Source organism: Onthophagus taurus, chromosome 2 (assembly GCF_036711975.1).
Source record: "Onthophagus taurus isolate NC chromosome 2, IU_Otau_3.0, whole genome shotgun sequence".
Lineage (NCBI taxonomy): Eukaryota > Metazoa > Arthropoda > Insecta > Coleoptera > Scarabaeidae > Onthophagus > Onthophagus taurus.
In genome coordinates, this window is record NC_091967.1 from 8,464,589 (window position 1) to 8,477,306 (window position 12,718).

At 33.7% G+C, this 12,718-nt stretch overlaps 2 protein-coding genes and 1 long non-coding RNA gene across 3 annotated transcripts; 1 reads left to right on the plus strand and 2 right to left on the minus strand.

Annotated features, from left to right (window-relative positions):
- Positions 1–2,618: 2,618 nt before the first annotated feature.
- Positions 2,619–4,617, plus strand: LOC111427336 (clarin-2). The gene is made up of 4 exons (XM_023062435.2): positions 2,619–3,201; positions 3,917–4,105; positions 4,162–4,297; positions 4,361–4,617. Exons 1-4 carry the CDS (start codon positions 2,982–2,984, stop codon positions 4,491–4,493), a joined length of 678 nt encoding a protein of 225 aa, XP_022918203.2. The 5' UTR covers positions 2,619–2,981; the 3' UTR covers positions 4,494–4,617.
- LOC139428970 (uncharacterized) lies at positions 2,895–3,797 on the minus strand. The gene is made up of 2 exons (XR_011639654.1): positions 3,699–3,797; positions 2,895–3,632 (listed from the first exon to the last, which is right to left on the minus strand). It is a non-coding gene; the product is annotated as an uncharacterized lncRNA (long non-coding RNA).
- A 1,479-nt stretch (positions 4,618–6,096) lies between the features above and the next one.
- LOC111427621 (eukaryotic translation initiation factor 3 subunit a) lies at positions 6,097–12,535 on the minus strand. Its single transcript, XM_023062846.2, has 6 exons — positions 12,348–12,535; positions 11,574–12,271; positions 11,311–11,519; positions 7,299–9,169; positions 6,530–7,246; positions 6,097–6,404 (listed from the first exon to the last, which is right to left on the minus strand). The coding sequence occupies exons 1-6, from the start codon at positions 12,394–12,396 to the stop codon at positions 6,346–6,348; spliced, it is 3,603 nt and encodes a 1,200-aa protein (XP_022918614.2). The 5' UTR covers positions 12,397–12,535; the 3' UTR covers positions 6,097–6,345.
- Between the last annotated feature and the right edge of the window lie 183 nt (positions 12,536–12,718).

The following is a 12,718-nucleotide window of genomic DNA, read 5'->3' on the forward strand; positions in this document are numbered from 1 at the left end:
TTTTTATTTTCGATTTTGTCTGTACAAGTCAATTTTTAATTAATTTAGTTAATTTTAAATTTATTTAATTAATCGTACGGAACGTATGAATATTTATAACCACCACCATAAAGCGTTCTTTTAGATTTAGTTTTTAGATATTTTTTAAGTTACTTGACGCATCAACAATGGGGCTGACCACAATAGAATAATAACGTGCACAAAAGGAAATAATCTCTTAATTTAACTTAAATTACACTTGGGATGTGGGTTCACATATATACCCAATTGGTGCTTATTAAGAGGGCCCCAGTCATCATTTACTCGTCGTTAGTCGTGTTACGTGAATGTTGTTTTTGAAGGAAACATGGTTTCAACACACATATTTAAAACGTAAATATTACTTTTATTATTATTCGAAACGTTCTTGTTTTTTATTAATTTTATATACCTATAAATTTATTAAAATTTGTAGGTTATAAAAAAATCCTTTAAAACAATTTCATACATAATATTTAGGTTTATAACAAAGTTAGTGTAATTGTTTAAGAAAAAAATATTTTTTTTATAAATATTATGCAACCCAAATAGCGCATAATGTATTAAAATATTTTTTTTAATGAATTCTTTAAACGATTTCTAATTTATCCTTTTTCTTTATTTTCAGTTACGTATAATGTAAAATAGCAATAATTTAATTTTTTAATAATTAAAAATATAAAAACTTAATTAAGTCTCCATCTATTGGGTTTATTTCCAAGTAAGAATTCAAATAATCAATTTTATATTAACTTTTCTTGTATTCTTTTATTAATTCTTCTTATTAAATATTTAACCTCAATTGAACACTATTTTATGTCGTGTTTAATTTGTTTAAAAATAATAAATAACTCCTAATAATTAATACATTACATTTGCTTCCATCTATTGGACTAATGTTTAACTAAAAATTTAAATAACTGTCATTGCATCAAATAACAAAAACATTTTCATGTCTCCATCTATTGGATTTAGAATCACAACTAAAGTAAAAATAAAATGTAAAATTATTATTGGTACCGCTGTTTTAGTTGAAAATAGCATTTAGAATCCCGAGTATAGAAAATGAAAAATAATCGCGTTTATGAATATGGATAGACGATAACCCCGTGACACATCGAAGATTGCGTTGACCCTATGAACAATCGAGTCGCCTTTGAAATAAACACGGCCATTTGTTGTTCGATCGTCGCTTGTTTCCTACCGATAATCGGTAAGTTTAATTTTTTTTCTTTAACATTAATTTTTTTTTTAAATTTGTTTCAAAAAGTATTGATGAAAAGTATCAACATAGACATCTCGGTGGGTATAACCTCAAATTAACCTTCATTCTTTTTAATAATTAATTATTTTAAAGCAAAAAATCCCCACGATATATTTTTCTTTATTTCTTCCTCTCTATCTTTCTTTATTCCATCTATTTTTGAGGTTAAGTGATATGACCCCGGTTTGTGAATGATCTGTCTCGTTACCCAATTAAGTCTGAGCTTTTTTTCTAAACTCTTTTCGTACTTCTCCAACCAAGCGCAAAAAAGAACAAGGTACCAACTCAATTTTCTTTAGGTTGGTAATAAATTTAAAAAATAATTCTGTGACTTGTTTCTAAGTACTAGTGCCGCAGGAGAGTTATTCGTTGCTCCTGCTGCTCAAGTGCTTATCAATAAGAAAGCAGGAGACGCCCAAGAAGTTTTACAACATCGCCATTGATGTGGTTTAAATTTTAATAAACAACATCCTACTGTAAACGTTTCTTTACGAGGAGTTCATTGGCCAATCGACACTATCTTCGTCATTTCCTGTTTTTTTTTTTTTCAAAAGGGGCTATTAAGTAGGTTGTAAAGTAATTTTTCAATTTATTTCTCCTCTCTCGGCAACGTCCGTTTTATTTCCTTTTTTTATTTAATCTACTTTTAGAATTAGTTTAAATTAATTTTTATTTTAGGTTATATACATCTTATTCTCATCGCGTGTCGTTTGGGTTGCATACATTTTTTAAATAATATACATGTGTCAAAATTAATTAAATTTATGCAAAATATGTACTTTTTATTGTTAAATTATTACTTTTATTAGCATTTATCAACCCAAATAATAACTTTTTAAGATATTTCTAAAGGAGATTATGTAAATAATTATCTAACAGATAAAATTGGAAAGCACACCTAACTTCATAGAAGTTAAATAGTTAATCAGTAAAATTTTAGATGGCGCTTATAAATTAGACAGATACTTGGGTTGTCAAAATAAAAATTGAAAATTAAAATAAAAATTTAAATTTAATTATGTAGTAATTAATAATTAACGTAATACGATAACAGAAAATTAGTAGCATCACATTTCAAATGTCAATTTCTCGTCGGTTAAAATGGCTGGTCTCCTGGTTTTCTTCTTGTTAGCACAACTGATCCACATTCATGGAAACGGGCAATTAATCTCGTTATTGTTGAGTTATTGGGTACTCCAACATCTAAATATTTCGCACGAAATTACTATTAAACATACATTTAATTTGATGTGGGCGACTTTTCGATCTCTCTGTACTTTTTATGCTTTTATAGTATTTTAGGAAACCAAGATCATAACAAAATGTTATTTGGGTTGCCTATCTGAATTAAAAAAAAGAAAATAAATTCCAAACCAGGTGAACCAAAGTAAAAGTTAACCCAGGTAGAATTCTCTCTCTCGTCCTTGTCCGTTGCTTTCTCGACAAAACCCGACCCAAACCGTTTCTTCCACGCCGTCATCCTCGTTCCGGTACGGACAACAAAACCGTCTGGTTCTCAATACCTAACTCGGTTCGTGTTCTTATCTTAACTTTAAAAAAAAGTGGAAAAGAACGCAAAAGAAATCATGTGAAACCAAAAAAAAACTTCAAAGACTTTTTAAAAAGTTTAAAGTGTAAATATTTTTAAAATGTGTTACTTCTTCGTTTGGACGATTATCGATGATCGATTGTATTGGAGATGACCATGTTTAAGAGGGCTATGATTTTCGTGACCTTCTTCGGATCCTGCTTTGCCATAGCTTTGCTGGTGGCCAGCCTGGGGACCAAACAGTGGGTCAATGCGGTTGCTAAACGAACAATAAACCCCGAAGAAAGTCAAGGGAGGATTAATTTTGGTTTATTCGATGGTAAAAAGGATTTAAACGTTGCGTATGGATGGAGAACTTACCCTATTGATGGTATGAGAAAGAATAAAAAAAGCTTTTTTTTTTCATTGAGTTTGTTTAAAATTCTCATGAGGATCCTTTGAAATCATTAATATTTATAGGATTTAACATACCGTTTGAAGAAAAGTAAAGGTGTGTTTGAGAAAAAACTTAATAAATTACCATAATAAAGACATATGAATAACTATAAAAATGTTACCAACATATTTCTTTTTAATTATTAAACTCTTTAATTCTTTCAAGGTCACACTGTCAAACCTTTATTGAACTAGAAAATTAACACATTCCTACTAAAGGAGTTATTTTTAGGTTGATTTTAATTGATTTTATTAAAGTGAGACAACTAAAGACTTGTTAAAAAAATATACACCTACCTTTACAATGTGTCACTCAGGAACCTGTTATAACTTGTTTTTGGTCAACCCAATTCCTTGCGTTATTTTCTATGGAGAAAGAACAAGAAAATTTGCCTCAGGCTTTAAACGCGTTTACATAACAGTTATAAATACCTTGAAAATGGGATTCTTTACTACAAATGTAATAAAATTAAAATGTAAATAAAACTTGCTCATAAATAAACGTATTCATAACAACATTTTAACGTTTGTCAAAATAAAATTTTTGACAGTTTGAATTTTAGTATTACCAACATAAAAATATAATAAAATTCAAATTTTGTATTAAAATGTTAAAATTTATTATTATAAGTATTATTTTTTATTTTTAGTGGTACATTTATTAAAATATGAACCAGAATTTTTAAATTACTGGTTATGGTTGGGAACGATAACATGCGTTTGTGCCGGACTCCTTCTTTCAGCGTTAAGTGGTGTTTTCGCTGCTATTAACGCAGGAACAAGTAGCTCCAATTGTCTTTTAACATCAAAACGTCTCTATTTATGGAATTTCTTAGCAAGTAAGCCTCTATTTGTTTAACACCACTGAAGAATCTTAATGATTGTTTATTTTTAGTGCTCTCAAATCTGGGAGCAATCGGATTTTGGTTATTACAATATTATTTTAAGCTCCAATCGAACGTTTTATCGAGAGAAGAGTTGGAGAATATGTGGACATCGGAAAATATGGCTGATTTAGGATATTCATTTTGGTAATTTTCGTTAATCATCTACATCTTGCTCCAAACTGAGTTTTTGATTTTAATTTTATTTAGGTTTGTGGTAGGAGCAGCAGCCGCAAATTTTATTAATATAATCATTCTTCTGATAGCAAACAGTGATGGAAATAAAGAAACCGTTATACCAATGCTTGAAGAAAAAACCAATGGGGCCATTATGCTATATTAGTTCTTTTTATTATTGTTTTCTTAAATAACAATCTTGTAATTTTAGGTTAAACTTCTTTTTCGTTGTACATAAATATTTATAATTACCACTATACATAATATGCAATAAAAAAACTTAATTTTTATTATTTGATTAATCTTAAAATTTTGTTCTGTAACTTCATGTTGTAGAATGTTATTTGGGTTGCTGATGACCTGGTAATCACAATTCAAGGTAAATTTGACACAATCATTACCATAGATAATACTGTACTACTTACTAGCTCTTGATGCAGAAGCATTAATCCAAACAAAGTCAAAATAGGGACTATTCACCATTGCAGGCAGAACATTAACTTCAAAATAGAAGTCAAATACCTAGGGGTAATACTAGCCAGTAAATTAAGCTGGAACTTCCACACAGTTAGGTGAGAAAAAAGGCCATCATTGCTAATTAGATCTGCCACAGTCTCCTTGGAAGAAATTGGAGTTTTAAATCACAAATAGTCGCCTATGCCTCACTGGTTTGGTGGCCAAAAATAAAACAAGACAGCACAAATCCTGCAGTTAGCATGTTTTAATATAACAGAGGCAATAAGATCTTGTCCAACCGTTGCTCTTGAAGTTCTGCTCATACCACTTCATTTATACATACAAAAGGAGAAAAAAAAAACGTGCTCTTCAGTCATTGATGCAGAATAACCTCAGAGGACATGTCGAAATATTCAAGAAACTACGTCTAAACCACTTGATTGAAATTAAAACGGACCTTATACTGATAGAATAGAATTTCGACCCGCCGTATAAGGTCATTTTTGTAATTTATTTTTATCCCTTAAAAGTGGCTATAACGCTTCTACTCCAACGCAATGTAATCGGTGATTAGTTTATTTTGAGGAAACTTTACATCAATTGGTCTGGATGAACGATAAGAACTGACAAAACGATAAGCAACCTGAGAAAAGTCGCTAGGGGCAGTGATGTTATTCTATGGTGAGTTCCAGGTCACAAAGACATTGAGGGCAATGAAAAGACGCACAAATTAGAAAAAGAGGCAGCGAAAACGGCCTTTATTGGACCCAAATCCGGCTGTGGATTACAAAAAAGGACATTTAAAACAGGAAAGAACTTCCAGGTCACAGTGAGACAAGTGTATGATAAATGTGTCGCAAAATAAAACCAAAGAGGTTTTATACCTCAGCAAAGGGGATTTAAAGTCGCTCTAAGACTTCCTGGCCGGTCATGCGCGCCTAATATATTCCATATTGGACAAGTTGAGGATAAAATTTGTCGATTTTGCAAGGACTAGTCGGAAACTGCTGAACATAAGCTGTGTGAATGCGTCGCTAGAGGCCGCTTAAGACACAAAATCTTCGGTAAAATTCGGCTGACAATTACTGACATAAAGGAACAAGACTTTGGAGCAATACTAAGGTTCATCAAGGATCTACATTTGTCCTAAACCTTTGGAGGGTTTAAGTTACAATAGATCTTATAGGTCGTGGCGACGAGGGGCCGCTCCCCTCAGCAATAATAATAACAATAAGTTATTTGGGTTGCATAACTACAAAATGTAATTAATATAATTTTTGCATAATTTTCATATAAATAAAATAAAATCACAATTTATTGAACCTCACCAAATTTTATTGCGTAGCATTACAATCCTAATAAATATATAAATCGTAAACCTGTTATTATAACTTTGAAGGGCGAGAAAAAGTAAGAACAGAGGAAATTAAATCAAACTGGTAAAATATATTCTTAATAAAGCAATGAAATCCCGTAAAATAATAATTAAAATCGGATTCTTAATTTTAATGGTTAACCCGCAATTTTAATAAATCGAGGCGCTGATGTGCGTTGTACCTTTTTTAACGACGCTTGGATACTTGGGACCATCCGTCTTCAGATTCGGGCATTGGCTCATGTTCTATATAATTTATCACGAATAAACACAACAAAAAAGATTAATTAAAAAAAAAATAACAAAATTATTATTATTATGGTTATACAGTTAAGTAATTGTAAACGTATTCAAGAAAAAAAATTACTTACGTTTATTATCACTATTACGAGTCGGTCCTGATTTTCGATCTCTATCTCTATCACGATCTCCTCCTCTCGTGGCTTTATCATCCTTTCTTAAATCTTTACCACCTCCACTTCTCCAATCATTACCACCTCTAGAAGAACGATCACGATCGCGATCACCACCCGGCGCAGGACGTCTAGAATCATCATCAGCTTTAGATCTCCATGATGAGCCTCTATCATCACGGCGATCACGATCATCCCTTCTATCTCTATCATCACGGCGATCATCTCTTCTATCTCGGTCACGATCATCGCGACGATCTCGATCATCTCTTCTATTATCCCTATCTCTGTCATCGCGGCGATCTCGATCATCCCTTCTATCATCACGGCGATCGCGATCATCTCTTCTATCATCACGGCGATCTCGATCATCTCTTCTATCATCCCGACGGTCTCGATCATCCCTCCTGTCATCGCGCCGATCGCGATCATCTCTCCTATCATCACGATCTCTATCGTCTCTTCTCTCATAGCCACCGCGATCGTCACCACGACGACGATCGTCATAACGATCATCTCCGCGACGGTCCATTTCTCGGGAATCTCCGGAACGAGGAGCCGAACGCCAACCACCACCTCCACCACCACCGGCAGATGGTTCTGATGGTCGATGATCTGATGATGATGATTCTAATGGTTTTGAATCAGATGAACGTTCAGCTTCACGCACGCGAGCTAAAAATTAAACGTTTGTATTATTGACAACATTTTAAATGAAAAAACTTACAAGATCTCCACGCAGTAGGTTTTTTAACCTCCTCCGTTCTTTCCCCACGTTCTCCTCCACGTCTCCAAGGATCGTCTCCCCCAAATTTCTTATCTCTTTCTCCACCACCACTACCTCCTCCTCTTCTCCAAATTTGAGATCCTCCATCTTCATTCGATTTCATGCTTGCTTCCTTTTCCTCTTGCAACTTCCTTTCAATCTCCTCCTCTCTCTGCCTTTTTTTAGCGGCCGATCGTTCCAACATTTCTTCTTTTTCCCTCATCGCCCTTTCTTTCTCCTCCCGGTCTATACGTTCCTTTTCTTCGCGTTCCTTTCTCGCGATTTCTTCCAACCTAGCTTTTTCCTCTTCTTCTTTCCGCCGTTGTTCCGCTCGTTTACGTTCCTCTTCCTCCTCCTTTTCTTTTAGATATTTCGCGCGACGTTCTTGTTTGCGTTGTTCCTTGCGTTGATCGAGACGTTTTTTACGTTCATCGGCTAAGATTCGTTCGAAATCTTTTAATTTATCCTCGTAAACGACGTTTCGTTCTTTCATTAATTTCTCGAGGAAAGCTGCTTTGTCGGCTTTCATGCGACCGAGACGTTCTTGGGTGGTTTCGGCAAGTTTTCTTTCTTCAATTTCAGCGTTGATTCGTTCCTCTTCTTGTTGCTCCCAAAACGCTTGGTCTTGTAATTGACGCTCTTTCATGTTTGCTTGTAGTAGTGGGATTTCTTCTAAGCGTTTCGCGCGTTCGAAGTAATCAACTTTCTTTTCTTGTGATTTAAGTTTTGCTTGTAGTTCGCGACGTTCTTTTTGTAATTCTTCGGCTTCACGAGCTGCGATTTGGTCGGCGTCCATTTTTTTGATATCATCCTCGTCGAGTTTTTTTAAAATCTTTTGACCGTGACTCGTTTGCGAGATTTGTTGCATTTTCTCTTTTAAATGTCGATCTTTGATTTGTTGGATTTCGTTTAAGGCTCGTTTACGTTCGCGTTCTTCGCGCTCTTGTTCCAAACGTTTCTGTTCGGCCAAAGCCTGTTGGCGAGCCATTTCTTCGAGGCGACGTTGTTCTTCTTCTTCACGAACGGTGTTTAATCGCTCAATATATTCTTTGCGATCTTCGATGATCCGGCGACGTTGCAATATTCTTTGATGTTCTCGGACTTTAGTTTCGTGATAATTCGCGACCATTGCGGCTCGCATCTTTTCGCGCTCGCTCTTCTTTTTATTCGGATTGATTACATTAACGGCTCGATGGAGAACAGTTGCCATACTGACTAGTTGATTGCGAATTTGCTCGCTGGGCATACTTTGCAAAGTTGGCCCTTCGGGGTTGTCTTCCCTTTGACTTTCCGATAAATCGATTCCGAAATGAACGCAATATTTCTTGTGGTCAATACGGATTTGCATATCATTATGGCGGACGCAATCAACTAATAAACGCTCCATATGAAACGGAGTCGTAAATTGGGCGAGTTCGATTAATCGGGAGAACTCGATGGTTTGATAAACCTGGGCTATTTGCCTGATTAATCTTACCAAGGTTACATCTTGTAAAGCAGGCACGTATTGTGCTAATGGTGAATTTTCTTCTTTTTGTTGTAATATTTCAATGACGGATTTAACGCGGAAACACAAACATAATGGATGGAACTCAACTTCAAGCCAATTATACAGATCTTGAAGTTGGGGGGTGGCTAAATTCACAACATTAGCTTTTACAATATCTTTTAAAAGAGAGGCTCGGGTTGGTGGTTGGAATAAACCTAATAAAACAGCGAGTCTTTGTGCTTTCTCCAACGGAGATTTATCGGTTTCAATGAAACGATCAAATTCTGGGTGAGCTGACGGAAGCGGAATTGCTAAAGTTGCAATTAAAACGGTACACGCCATTCTAAAATTAAAAAAAATAAATAAAATTAATAAATTCTTTAAACTTAATTAACCCTCTGTTAGGCGCGCATATATCTTTACAATACTAAAGTCCCTAGATTATCAAAGTACGAAATATCGAGCCAAAATGGCGGTTTGACAGCTTATAAGTGCATGTTACCACTTATTTCCAAAAATAATGCCGTCTTGTTGCCTTTGGAGTTGCAAAAATAGCAGTAAGATGGGCTTTCGACTCTTCGGAGTACCACGAGAAAAAAAAAGAAAGGAAATTTACCGTAATTTTATCAACAGAACGACGTAGTTTTAAATTTCCCGCTTGACTTTCGAGCCAAAATGGCGGCAAACAGCGGTACTTTGATAATCTAGGGACTTTATACAATACGTATGTACAGGGTGGTTCAAATTCGATGTCCAAATAGGCTAACTCGGAAACTATAAGACTTAGAAAAAAAGTTTACATGTCATGATCTCGTTTCTCGAGAAACTGCTAATGCCGAAAACCTGAAACTGCTATCGTCTTTTGTCTTTCCCCTAAAGGCCAAAATCTTATTATAGTTATTATTATAGGTGGAGTATTATAACTAAGACATTATATGGACACTTTTTTTACAGAGAATTTCATGACGTAGTCAAAAAAAATGTTTAGAGTTTAGATTTTGAGATATCATATAGATATCATAACAAAATTACGGCTTGGCGTGTGCCACACAAACAGTAATTGTATCCATACCACTTGATGCTGCGTGTTTAAAAAAAAATTTTTATTGATGACCATTAATTTGAGTTATTGCTTTACTTACGATTAATTTCGACAGATGATGCGACAGTATTTCGTGGACGAGGTTATATCTTTTTGTGAATAACTCTAAAACGATGCGTCTAATCAAAAATTTCCAAGAGTGAAAATAATTTTAAAATGAAATAGGCTTTTAGAATCAGTTGGAATTTTAAGGGCTGACGACATAATAAAAAAGTTTTAAGGAAATAACCTTTGTGGACACCTGTATAGCATTGATCCCATGGTTGCATACTTTCAAAAGTGATCTCAAACGATTTCTCATCATAACATTGCATTGTTTGCCAAATTTTATCTTTCTAAGACAAACCATATTGAAAATAAAGAATTATATTCGAAACTAGCTTTTAATATTTAGAAGAAATAATATAAAAGTTTTTTTGTACTTTAATTAGATAATAAACCTGAGTTTTACTAGTTTCAGCTACAAGCCATCTTCAGAGACTAGTTTTTGAACACAATTATAGATTAAAATATCAAATATAAATTTTTTAAATTTAAAGCGTTCTCTAAAAAACTAGTCTTTGAAGATGGCTTGTAGCCGAAACTTGTAAGACTCAGGTTTATTATCTAATTAAAGACCAGTTTAAAAGTACAAAAAAAACTTTTATGTTATTTCTCCTACATATTGAAAATATTTAAGAAAATGTTTTAACTTTGGAGGTCCATATCTTAAGTATTTGTGGGTTTAGACCAAAAATTTTTTCACAAATTGTCATTATTTTAACTCTAGTAATTGTGATTAAAATTATACCACAACTTACAGAAACACCCTGTATAAAATTAATTTATTGACAAATATTTATTACCTTGATATAAATCTTAAGCATACAAATATAATTTGTTTACAAGATTTTTTTTGTTTTTGCAGAATTATTATTACAATATTGCAATAATGACAATCATCTTTTACCTGTCTGTTTTTAGAATTGTTTTTATTCATAAATTTGTCTGATCTTGTTAGGTTGAGTGTGACCTCAAGAACAGGTCAACTCCTATTCTTTATATTTACAAACATTTTATTCAGTACCAAGAATTTCTGTTTTTAAATAAATCCCAAATATACCTCTAATTGTGCCAGACATCCCAATTTGCGCCAAACTTGTTTTCATAAAATATAAACAAAGTTTCTCACTCTTTTGTAATTATTTGGAGAGATATAAATTTGGCAAGGACAAATATAGTCCTTAGTATTGTTAAGAAAATCTTGAAAACAAATTATATTTGTATGTTTAAGATTTACATCAAGGTAAAAAAATATGTATCTATATTAATCTCTTAATCTTTATCCATTATAAATCTCTTAAACGCGCCTAACAGAGGGTTAATGAATATAATAGAATTACCGTTGTAATTCTTCTTGTGTAATATTTTTCTTCATTTCTTTCGACAATTGGAATAACTTAAACAATGCAGCTGCATGGAATAAATAATTCCCAGCTTTCCAGAAAACCATTGCTAATTTTTGATAATAATTAGCCATCGTTTTTGGCACAGGCATCTTCTTGGACATGTTCATTAACCCATGAATATCTTCAATAGCTTTATAAGCTTCCTAAATTAAAATAAATATTAATCTCATTTCGTTAATTCCAATTTAATTATTTACCTGCCACAGTTCCATTTGAATTGCAGATTCTAATTGATAAAGTCTCGTTTCTAAATTAAGTTGTTGCGTTTCTGGTTTAGACATAGAAACGTTAGCAACTTGAGCAGGAAGCTTGCAGATGTCTTCGAGGTGCTTGCGAAGCTTGTCGCATAATTTACGAAATTCTGTTTTACGATTATATTTGAGGCAAAATTGGAAGGCCATGCGGGCTATGTCGTGATATAAAGTTTCAACATGGGCGTTTGTACGTAACAATTCCAGGCACTGACAGTAAGATTCCCATAAAAATTTTACCCAAGGTGTTAAGATTGTACGATCTGAACGATCTTGAGCATCCTCCCCAGACACAGCACTCAATAATATACTTTCCGGAGTAGCTACATTATCTAAATCATCTATATCAACCACCGCTTGGGCAGATTGCTCACGGGCATTTTCAGTTTTTTCCTCAGCCATCCTCAAATATCCTCTGATTACATTTTCTAAAGATCCAACATTCACAGATTGAAACATATTTCTGTATTGAAACAGCCCCTCCTTTGCAATATGGGATTTTTTGAGTTCGACACACAAATCCAAGTACTTGAACATGATGGGTTCCAAAACAGATTCCGACCAATTGTAAGCCCATTTTTTATTCCGGAAAACTTCCTGGAGCGTATCAAGGGCCCGGGTTGGTTTCCCAACTTCGATGAATTCTACACGAATCGGTAAAAAGGACGAGCGTAAATGAAAACGTGGTTTGGCATATGCTGAGAGTGAGGTTAGACTTACCATTGGCCCTTTTAAGAGCGTTTTCTGGTCGCTGACCGTATCTAGCCATAATCGGGAATCACCACGGGGCCACTTTTCACATTTAACGGTCGTAAATATTGGGATTTCTTCGAGTATTCGCCTTAGAAACTGCGAATGACACTCGGAAGCAGAAAATAATTGCGGCAAAATGGCGGATGCAATTGATTAACATAAAATAATAAAAATCCCTGTTATTTACTTCTAAATTAATCAAAATTTTAATTTAAATTCGTTATTAAATTTACCAATTTAATTTTGTTAATAGTATGGGATATTACTTAAATGTTTTTAAATAACACTATTCAAAATTAAACCCAATAATCCATGAGTACGTAGTGCCATCTCTTATT

Excerpts from the sequence above, each read along its gene's own strand:
- LOC111427621 (XM_023062846.2), bottom strand. The coding sequence starts at position 12,396 with ATGGCTAGATACGGTCAGCGACCAGAAAACGCTCTTAAAAGGGCCAAT. Across the intron at positions 12,272-12,347 it reads CGCTCTTAAAAGGGCCAATG|AATTCATCGAAGTTGGGAAA; the intron begins GTAAGTCTAACC and ends CGATTCGTGTAG. Across the intron at positions 9,170-11,310 it reads ACACAAGAAGAATTACAACG|AATGGCGTGTACCGTTTTAA; the intron begins GTAATTCTATTA and ends TTTTAATTTTAG.
- LOC111427336 (XM_023062435.2), top strand. The coding sequence starts at position 2,982 with ATGACCATGTTTAAGAGGGCTATGATTTTCGTGACCTTCTTCGGATCC. Across the intron at positions 4,106-4,161 it reads TTTATGGAATTTCTTAGCAA|TGCTCTCAAATCTGGGAGCA; the intron begins GTAAGCCTCTAT and ends GTTTATTTTTAG. Across the intron at positions 4,298-4,360 it reads GATTTAGGATATTCATTTTG|GTTTGTGGTAGGAGCAGCAG; the intron begins GTAATTTTCGTT and ends AATTTTATTTAG.